The sequence below is a fragment of the Otolemur garnettii genome, unplaced genomic scaffold, assembly GCF_000181295.1.
Source record: "Otolemur garnettii isolate 467f Iridium unplaced genomic scaffold, OtoGar3 scaffold00009, whole genome shotgun sequence".
NCBI lineage: Eukaryota > Metazoa > Chordata > Mammalia > Primates > Galagidae > Otolemur > Otolemur garnettii.
The window spans coordinates 3,959,499-3,970,350 of NW_003852404.1; the positions used below are offsets into that span (position 1 = coordinate 3,959,499).

The window sequence follows — 10,852 nt, forward strand, 5'->3', positions numbered from 1 at the left end:
AGGCTGTGGACTTTCCAGCTCTTACTTAGTTTAAGACGTGCAAAGACCCGGTGTGTATGGGTGAGTGAGGGATACCATTATCATCTCCATTAGACAGATGCAGAAGCCAAAGCATGGATGGAAGAGAAATGGCCTTGTTGAAATCACACAGTCACACTTGGCTGCCAATCACCCTACTGGGATGAGATGCTGGAAAATGCCCAGGGAGGGGTCACAGTAAAGTCAGAAAGGAGAGCTGCCTGGAGGAAAATGCATCTAAACTAAGGAGTTGCCAGGGGAAAGAAGGCAGAGGGCAGTGGGTATGCAAAGGCCTGCAGGGAGCTTGGTGTGTCGGGGGAACTAACTGTAAGTGCTTTGCTGTGTTTGAGCAGGTGAGGGAGGAGTAGTGAGAGATGATGCTGTAGGGGGCCAGGAGCCAGGTCCTGGGAGACCTGGGGGAGTAAGGGATGGAAGCCGGGCGAGGCCCATGGTCTTCATTTTGACAGCTCCAGGGAGTCAGCACGTGAAGCTGGCAAGTAGTTTAGAACATCCTGCCTCTAGCTGGCCAAGAGACAAGGGACTGGAGGGGCCACAATGGGAGATCAAGAAGGCCAGAAGGCTTCCTGGGTTGGGGGCAGGCAGAGCCAATGGGCCCAGGCAGAGGGGCAACAATGACTGCTAGGGGCTGTCAGGCACGTGGAGGGGTGGGCATCAAGTTATAATGAGAGGTTGCAGCCAGATTTGGGGCCTGGGTGTGGGACAGCCTCCAGCAGGCACCAAGGCAGTGGGTTGGCAGCACTAGGTAAGACTGCCTGCTGGGCCCCCAGGCAGGTGAGTCAACACCAGGCCGAGTGGGTGAGTGTTTCCCGGCTCCCTGCGTGTGTAGGCGAGCCTTCTGCTGCCAGCACCTTAGTAGGAGCCCAGCCCTGGGACTCTGGTCCAAACCAGGATGTTGACTCATGGGTTCACAGGACTGTTGGCTTCTCCAATAAGAGGGCTAGCAGCCTTCCCACCTGTCCTGCACCCTTGGTCTTCGAGGGTCTCCCTGAGTCTCACCTTGAGCTTTTCCCTCCCCCAACCTCCTACTCACTTGTGCTCAGGCCTTTTTGGTGGCACAAAGCATAGTCTCCCATCCCACCTCTACCAGTTACATCCCTCCCTCTGTACCATATCTTAAGAGGGCGGCCTATGGCCTGCAAAGGAGGTTGGTCTAGAGAGCCCCAAGTGGGAGCACGAGAAAAGGAGAAGGGGCCCCTAGAGAACCAGGAAGACCTGGGTTTGAGTCCCAGCTCTGCTGCTGCCTGGCAAGCCACCTCTTCTCTCAAAGCCTCAGTCTCCACATCTGTAAGATGGGGATCTCAGGACTTATTCCACAAGGTGATGGTAATACAAATAAGATAAGGATACAGGCGTGGTGCCCATGGCACGGTGGTTACAGCACCAGCCACAACCTCAGACTCTTGGGCTTAGGCAATTCTCTTGCCTCAGCCTTCTGAGTAGCTGGGACTATAGGTGCCCGCCACAACTCCCAGCTTTTTTTTTGTTGTTGTTGCAGTTGTCGTTGTTTAGCAGGCCTGGGCTGGGTTTGAACCCACCTGTCCTGGTGTATGTAGCCTGTGCCCTAACCACTGAGCTATGGTGCTGAGCCTGACTTATTGCTGTTGATGCTAACCTTGATCACCTGGGCGCTCCATTTTTTTGCCAAGTATCCAGCAGGGAGAGAGTAATGCGAAATATTGGCTGGGAAATTTGGATGAGGACCGAAGCAAATGGGAAAGATGGTGAGAAGGTAAAGAGAAGCAGGCAGGCTGGGCATGGTGGCTCATGCCTGTAATCCTAGTGCTTTGGGAGGTAGAGGTGGAAGGATCGCTTGAGGCCAGGAGTTTGAAACCAGCCTGGGCCATATATCAAGACCCCATTTCTACAAAACAGAAAATATTAGCAGGCTGTGGTAGTGCACACCTGTAGTCTCAACTGCTTGGGAGGTTGAGGCAGGATGATCCCTTGTGCTCAGGAGTTCAGGGCTACAGTGAGTTGTGTTCATGCTACTTTACTCCAACCTGGGCAACAGAGTGAGATCCTGTCTCTTAAAAAAATTAAATTAAGGCTCAGTACTTGAAGCTCAGAGGCTAGAGCGCCAGCCACATACACTGGAGCTGGTGGGTTCAAATCCAGCCCAGGCCTGCCAAACAACAATGATAACTACAACCAAAAAATAGCCAGGTGTTGCAGCAGGCACCTGTAGTCCCAGCTACTTGGGAGGCTGAGGCAAGGGAATCACTTAAGCCCAAGAGTTTGAGGTTGCTGTGAGCTGTGATGCCATCGCACTCTACAGAGGGCAACATAGTGAGACTCTGTATCAAAAAAAAATTTTTTTTAATTAAAAAAAAAAGCAGGCATAAAGAGGTGGGTGATACAGTATGTCCCACAGGGGCCAATTTCCTTGATGACGGGCTGCTATATGCCACGTAGTTCATGTTCTCAGTTCATTTAATCTTCACAATGACCCTTTTTACAGATGAGGAAACTGAGACCTGAAATGTGAAAAGGATATGTCCAAAGTCACATGAGCTCAGGGAACCTGGGAGTGGGCCTGGGTCTATCTTTACTGCCTCAGTCTTCACACAGTTGAATAAATACTTGGAAGCCCTATTCCCAGAAGAGTGGATTAGAGAAGGAATGTTCCTGATACAGGTTGTTTCAAACTGACTTTATCCATAGAGAATTCATGATGGGTTATAACTAAAATACATTCAATAAAATAATATGCTCCTAGCACTCCGGGAGGCCAAGGCAGGTGGATTGCTTAAGCTCAGGAGTTCGAGACCAGCCTAAGCAATAGCAAGACCCTGTCTCTGCTAAAAATAGAAAAACTGAGGCAAGAGGTTCACTTGAGCTCAAGAGCTTGAGGTTGCTGTGAGCTATGATGTCATAGCACTCTGCTCAGGGTACCAGAGTGAGACTCTGTCTGAAAAAAGTGAAGAAGCAGTTTAATCCTTCAGGAACTTTGTGGTAAATTTAAAAAGAAATTAATCACACGAAAGACACTGAGAAATACATTGGACAATGTAATAGTAATAAATGTCAAGTGGCACATCTGTAGGAGTGATGGCCATATTTGTACTACCCTGCTCTTTGCTCAGAGTTGTCCTGTTTGAATTTTACTTGATTGTTATCAAGTTATTTCTTCTTTGTTGAAGTCACAGATGCCTATGTCCTAGCAAAAACCTGGGGTATAAAGTAACCAGTTATCTGGGAACTAGGTTCTATGCTCAGTATCAGGGCGATGAGTATCAGATGGGTAATAAGTTGGTAATCAGGGTAATAAGATGATTGCTCTCCACTCCGAGGATAAAGACAGCTAGACAAAGGCCCCAATGCAATGCAGGTACTTTGCCACGGCACACCTGGGAGGAGGGCCTCAGGGAGGAGCAGGCAGGCCCAAGATGGAAAGGAATACGTAGTGTTTGGGGTAGCGGGCACTGTCTTGGCAGAGGGAATATTAGCCACAGACCCCACAAGGGTGGGAACCACGGCCTACTCAGGGCTGCCCAGGGCCTGCCAGGCATCAAGGACTAAGTAAGCTCCTGTTGCGCGGTGCACACCTGCAGGGTAAGACAGGGTCAGGCTACTCACCTCAGGGGTCATGCAGAGGATGAGCCTGGGGAGGTAGGTTTTGGCCAGATAGGGAGTCTTCGAATGCAAAGCTAAGAAGTTTGGATTTTTTTTCCTTAGGTAGTGAGGATCAATTGAAGGCTTTAAGGTTCAAATTGGATAAGTTATGACAATACAAATAATAACAGCTAACACTTAGTGGGTACTTGCTATGTGTTTATATTAACTCCTTTAAGTATCACAACAGTCCTATGAGGGAGGCACTATTATTTTCATCCCCATTTTATAGATGAGATAACTGAGGCACAGGAAGGCTGAGTCACTTGCCCAAGGTCACACAGCCAGGAAGTGGCAGAGTGGAAATCTGAACTGAGGTTTGGATCCAGCCCTTTTACCCACTGTATTATTGTGCCTGTTAAATATAAATATTTAGTTAACAGATAACGTGTGTTTTAGATGACATGTAAGGATTTAATAGTTTTAAATAGATCCCAGCCAATTATCAGCAACAGAAGCAGTAATTGATGGTGATTTTGACCACAAAGGGCAACATCCCCAAAGAGTTGAGGCTTAGAAATAGAATGTGCAAGCAATTTAGAGGGTGTGGCTGCTGAGTCCCAGGCCTCAAATTCCACTCATGGGGCTGCTCTTTCCTGCCTCTGACACACTCCAAGATTCCTTAAAGATCCCCTGCCTTCAGCCATCCAAACACAAGAGCCATCCGAATGACTAATGCAGTCTGGACAAATGGGATCATGCCTGCATGCCACCAGGCCCTCAGGCTTTTGTCGTCAGAAACACATGAGCATTTTTATTTCTTGTTTCTGTTCACACCAGGCCGTGGATTTCCAAGGGTGGGGTTTCCAGAGCTTGGGCACCTCTGCACCTTCATCTGGCTTTCATCACTTTCTCTGAACAGCTGAGGATAGGCACTGGGGACAGGCAGCTCGCAGGAAAAATTGTAGTTCCCACATCTCCGTTCTTGGTCTCCTCAAAGCCCTTCTCATGAACCTAGACTCAGATTCAACCCAGACTTCTCCTACACGGTGGCACAGGGCCAGGAAAGGAACTGAGCAAACTAAAGCAGAAACTCCCCCACAAAGCGGTGGTGGTTCTTCCCTTTCCCTGAAGCTCTTGGGCCCGGGTGTGGCACCCACAACCACAAATGAGGCAATTTGAGAACAAGCGCTGACCACTCAGCCAGCATAGAGCCTTAGGCTGCCAAGGGCACCCAAACTCCATGGGGTTCCCATCTGAAGTAGCAGTTCCACCTTCCACAAGAGCACAGGACCAAGAGTCCAGGACCCAGCCCTGCCACTCACTAGCTGTGTATCTTGGGCTCTCTGGAGGCAGCATAATGGAGTCAGGGTGTGTGGGGGTTGGAATTCTTCAGGGGAAGATTTACATCCTCATCCTGGCTCTCTAACTCTCCAGGCAGACGATAGTGAGGAAGAGATGGGATGGACATGGAGCCAAGTCCTGCCTGCTGTCTGACCCTCAGCTGTCACATCCATAAAGCAGAGGTGATGATTCTCACCTCCAAGGGTTAGCAGAGATACATTTGTCAGGTGCCACACAGAAGGTGTTTGGTGTGTCCAGCCCCTGCCCTGTATAAAATGGAAGTGATACCCACTGAGGCTGAAGCTCTTAGGTGGCTGATGAGATCCATCAAGATAGTGAACTGAAAGCCCTAGGTGGAGGGTTCTGGGCAGGTACAAATATAGGGCTGCGGTGATTGTTGGAACGTCACTCACCACAGCCTGTGGTCACCCCACCAAGCACAGCCAACTAAGCCTCTCCCACATCTGAGTTCAGTTTCACTACAAGGCTCAAGGCAGACGCTTCAGAAAGGGGCCCTCGTCTTTTGTGTGTCAAAAAATAAACAGCACTCCATCTCCGCTGATTTCTGCTTGGGAGGTATGTGAGCTTTCTATATCACCTGTCCGCAGACAGGCTGCAGAGGGGTAAATACTAGGGCAGCTGGGGTGGGCTTACAGCCTCTCTCCCTTGCCTCCCGCTTATACTCAAGTATCTATAGAGGTTCTAGCCCCAGACTGGGCCCTTGAGTTACTGGGGCTATGAGAGCCAGCACTTGCTGGTAGGGTTCACCCATCTAGGATGGCTGTCTGGGGACACAGGCAGGGGACTAAATGCAATCTGGAGAGCTTCCCAGAGGGGAGAGCTCCGAAATGAGCCGGAAGAAGAGCCATTGTGTAACCACACCTGGGTGAGTTACTTCCTTGAGCCTCAGTTTCATTATCTGTCAAAGGGGTGAATAATACCTGCATCCAAGGGATGGGTGACAGGCTGAAAATGAGATGGTATAAAGGAACCGACAGGTCCCTAACACTAGCTCATTGCCTAGGGGACATGTTTGGTGAATTGAATTTCCTTTTCAAGGGTCTTTTCCTCTGTTGTCACTTAGTATAACCAATGTCTTATTTTAGAAGAAGTCCAGCTGTAACCCAGTGATAAGAAGCTCTGAAGAAGTCCTTTCTCTCTCTGGGTGTATAATGGGAACTCCTCCATCCAGTGAGAGTGAGGCAGAAGACTCTAGAATTAAAATTCTTCCCAGCACTCTGCCTCCCCAAGGCCTAATGCCCCTTAGGTGTGTTGCCTTTGTCCTTAGGCATTACAAAGTTAGACGCAGGAGAATTCAGAACTTAAAAGCATTTCCCCTCCACTTGTTCTCCTATTCATTTTAACAACTGTTTGTTGAGCACCCACAATTCTCTATGGAACAGGGCAGACAAGATCCCAGGACTAAGGTGAAGATTTAGGAGAAGGGGAGGGAGATAGACCGTAAAGATGTAAAGACAACAACAAATTAGGGTGCTCTCATAGAGAATTTGGGGGGCTACTAAGGATGGTTGGGACATTTGAAGAGGTGGCATTTAAGCTGAGACCTGAAGCCTGAGCTGGCATGGGAGAAGAGATGGGAAAGAATGTTCTAGGTAGAGGGAACAGCAGCTACACAGGTCTTGAGAGGAAGGGAAACTTGGAGAAACTGGGGAAATGAGTGATGGCTAAAGAAGTTGGCCCCTGGGTGAGAGAGGTGGGAGTCAGGAATGGACAGGGCCATGGGGGCCTGGTGAAGGGTTTGGATTTTTTTTTTTTTGAGACGGAGCCTCAAGCTATCCCCCTGGGTAGAGTGCCATGGCATCACACTCACAGCAACCTCCAACTCCTGGGCTCAAGCGAGTCTCCTGCCTCCGCCTCCCAAGCAACTGGGACCACAGGCGCCCGCCACAACGCCCGGCCATTTTTTGGTAGCCATCATCGTTGTTTGGCGGGCCCGGGCTGGGGACTCGAACCCGCCACCTTAGGTGTATGTGGCTGGCGCCCTAGCCGCTTGAGCCACAGGCGCCGAGCCATAAGGGTTTGGATTTTATTCCAGGGACAGCACAGGAGTTTTAAGCAAGGGAGTGGCAAGATCAGAGTTCCATTTTTAAAGGCAGCCCTAGCTGAGGGGGCTGCAAAAGGAGACCTTCAAAACCTGCCACTCTGTCTCTGTGACCTTGGGTGGGCAGTCATCTCACCTCTCTGAGTCTCTTCATTCATATTTGTGAGTGGGAATGAACAGAAACACACTTTGAAAGCTAAAAGGCGCATCCCAATCCAGGGATTCCACACCTTACTAGAAGTGGAGGGTCCATGGGGAAACTGCTGGGTTAGACCTCTCTGGGGTTGGGAAGTAGATAGGAGAGTGCTGGGGCCCAGTCTCCCGTGAGGGTCTGTGAGACCATACTTTCCCACCTAGGGTCACAGGAGAGGCCTCAGCGGCTGGGGGTAGGGGGAGAGGAACTGCTTGAGACTCTGACTCCTGAGATGGGAAGTGGCAGAGAAAAGTCAGGGTCCGGCTTTCTGGCTCTCCCCAAAGCAGTGGTTCTTCATGTGTTGGGGGAAGGCCACACTGGGGGGGGGGGCAAGGTGGGATACCTGCCGGTTTTGTTCCCCCTTTTTTGTCAAGTTTTTCTAGCGACGATAGGGGCGATCTCCCCCTTAAGGCACCCAAGGGCCAAGGGTAGGGGTGTATCTCTTTTGACTGTTCTGGGCCAAATTGGGGACACCTTCCTGATACTTTTGTTATCTGTCATTAGGGACCCCAAGTTTCCTAGAAGGAGCGGTTGCTGTGAGGCTCCTTACTGCCTGCTAAGGAGTTGGAGGGGGCTCTCCAGATCTCTGGGAAAGGAAGGGGTCCCATCTCTCTGGGACTCTTGGGCCTTGGGGGTCATCCCGAGAGAGCCCGATCAGGCCCCGCCCGCGAAGGTGGTGCGAAGCCCGGCCCAGCCCCCGGGGCCCTGCCCAGCGGCGGCGGCGGCAGCAGCAGGAGCGGTGGTGGTGGCGGTGGGACCCGGGTAGCGGCCGCCAAACCAGAGCGAGACCGGTGTCCAGGGCGCAGTATGCGGAGTGTGTGCCCTCTGCCCCTGGTGGCCGCGGTGCTGTCGGCGCTGGGGGTGAGGAGCGGAGCTGCTTCAGCTGGGAGCGGGTAGGGGGCGGGACACCTCTCCCCGCCTCGGGCCGGTGCGTGGGCCGGTCTCGGGTGTCCTGGCCGGGGCGGGGCGGGGTGGCGGAGACGCCGCGCCGGGGCTGGGGCCGCTTCCCCATTCGGGCGCGAGAGCCATGGAGGCGCTGAGAGAGTCCGTTCTGCATTTGGCCTTGCAGATGTCGACCTACAAGCGGGCCACGCTGGACGAGGAGGAGCTGGTGGACTCCCTCTCCGAGGGTGAAGTGTACCCCAACGGCTTGCAGGTACGAGCCCTCCGGCCCACCCCGGCCTTGGCGCCGGCCTGGGCCGGGCATGCGCGCTGCTGCCGCCCCGCCCCCACACTACCAGCCCGGGATGGGACCTGCCACCCGCAGCTGGGCTTGGCGGGAGAACCCTACCTGTAGTAGGAGGGACCCTGAGGCTCTGGGCTCCCCCGATCAGCCCTGGCCATCCCCAGATCTTCCTGACCACCTGCTTCTGGAGCTAAGCCCAGGTGGCAGAACAGAGGCTCTCTCGGACCTAAACTGGTCACGTTCCCTTAAGAGGCAGTCCGTGAATGCCCAGGGACTTGCCCAGGCGCACACAGCCCGTTACTGGCAAAGTCTAAAAACTGTTTTAGTTTTAGTATAGAAAAGCCTGCGTCCTTGGAACCCACCCCTCAGTCTTAGGCAAACCGGGAGAGTCAGTCACCCTATCTGGGAGGCGTTATCCCCTCCATCTTCTTTCTTCCTGGTACCTGAATTCTCTGGGGGATGAGGGGACAGGTTCTCTGCCCCATGTTTCCCTGCCCCTTTTCTGCATGTTCTATAGGCCCAGTCCCCTGCCTTACACCAGGGCCTGTCCTTAGGGGAATCTCATATGCCTACTGCCCCATCTGTCAGAGCAGAGAGCCAGACTGCTCTCCTCTCCCTGGGCACTGCACTGGGACTTTTTCTTTCTTTTTTTCTTTTTTTGCAGTTTTTGGCCGGGGCTGGGTTTGAACTGTGGGGCCGGCGCTCTACTCCTTTGAGCCCCAGGTGCTGCTAGCACTGGGACATTTTTGACTAGCACCTCAGTCCTGGTTGGGTTTGGATCCAGGCAGGTAGGTGGGAAGAGTTGGAAATGTTGTGGAGACCAAAGGTGGCTGTGTGATCTTGCTCCTGAGAAACCAGCATAGAGAGAGGACTGGACACTTCAGTCCAGGAAGATTTCTGCTAGGGAGACCAAGAGAGGTACCAGGGAGTCTTAGGGTGACCTGGTAAAGTGGCATCTGATCACAGCTCATCCTGAGGGCAAGCTTAGTGTGTGTGGGAGCTCAGGCTGCTGAGCACACATCTACTCAGGCACACCCCTCAGAAGCTAGAATAGTATAGCAGCGATAAAGGGAAATAGCATTGATTTGAGTTTTTCCTGCAGGCTGGTTAAATTAGGCCCACGGATATCCAAATTCATGACCCCAAGTGCTCTAACCACTGCCACTGGGATATGGCAACCTGGCCTATACCATCCCACTTAACATCTGAGACAACCCTCAGGGGCTGTAGAAACTGCTTTTTCCATTACAGATAAGGAAACTGAGGCTCTGAGAGGAGAAACAATTCAACTTAGGTCACAGAGCTAGAAATCTGAGAATGACACATCAAACCCAGTCTGCCTGAAACCTCTTCCCTGTGGACCCTTCTTAAGAGCCTAAAGCCAGCAGGAAATTAGATTTCTGGGGCAGGCACTTTTCCCTTCTAAAAAAAAAAAAATCAAAACAGAATCTAATCAGCAATCTTTTTCAGTCTCATCTTCCACAGAAGGTTCTAAATATATCAGCGCAAAAGCATTTCAGAATTCATAACAGAATAATATGCCATGTTGCTGTTATCACAGCAGCCCACTCGGGTATAGCCTTTTTCAGATCAAATAGTATGGGTAGCTGGGTGAGGGCCCCTGGCAGAGCAGGGGGAGTCCCATCTCTGAAGCCAGGAACTCGTGTTTGAATTCTGACTCTGCTCATGACCTCGGGGAAACTACTTAATCTCTGTCAGTTATAATTCCCTCAGCCATAAAATAGGTTAGAGAAAGTGGTTATAATACATACTACAGAGCCTTCTAGGATTATTTTTATGACCTATGAGGTAAGACCTGGTGTGGCTCTTCATCATTACAGATGATGAAAGAGAGAGGCAGGGAGAGGTTAGGGACATTCCTGTGGTCACCTCACTGTCACATGGATTGGGGTTTAGTATACCAAGCTCCCCAATTGGGTACATTTTTCATTTCCCATACAGAAAAAGGCAAAAAAAGTTGCCCAAGGATTTGGGACATGTCTGTGGGTACCCAGCTTGGCTTCTTGGAGCCCCCACAAAAAGTAAATATGAACTGCCAGTGCTTGTTTTAGTAAGAATCAAGCACTCCTCCACCTCAATTTATGAGGCTGAATGTTCTATTAATTTAACATTTCCACTTAGTGTGGGTTTTTTTTTTTTCAATATTGAGGCTTTCTATGCCCATTTGTGGAAAATCATATTGTCAGGTATAAAAACGAATTAAAGAAATAGTAATCCCACTGCTCAAAGTTAATATTTCTAGTTTTGCACCTTTATATGTATGTATATACAGTATTTTTATTATTTATTTATGTACATTTACATAAATAATACATATATATTTATATAACTTATATAAATAATATGCTCACCCTGGAAACAGGTCCATGGTGTCATAGCTCACAGCAACCTCAAACTCCTGGGCTTAAGAGATCCTCTTGCCTCAGCCTCCTGAGTAGCTGGGACTACAGGTGCC

The 10,852-nt window shown here is 50.7% G+C and overlaps 1 protein-coding gene across 2 annotated transcripts in view; it reads left to right on the top strand.

Annotated features, from left to right (window-relative positions):
* Window positions 1-10,852, top strand: part of ECE1 (endothelin converting enzyme 1) — a 113,539-nt gene that overhangs the window by 45,048 nt on the left and 57,639 nt on the right. The window contains exons 1-2 of one of the 2 annotated variants that reach the window (XM_012801551.2): window positions 7,968-8,051; window positions 8,260-8,346. In XM_012801551.2, the coding sequence (XP_012657005.2) occupies window positions 7,998-8,051; window positions 8,260-8,346 (141 nt within the window). In that variant the 5' untranslated portion in view covers window positions 7,968-7,997. Of the gene's footprint in view, window positions 1-7,967; window positions 8,052-8,259; window positions 8,347-10,852 lie in introns of those variants that run through there. The other variant, XM_012801552.2, reaches the window with a different exon arrangement.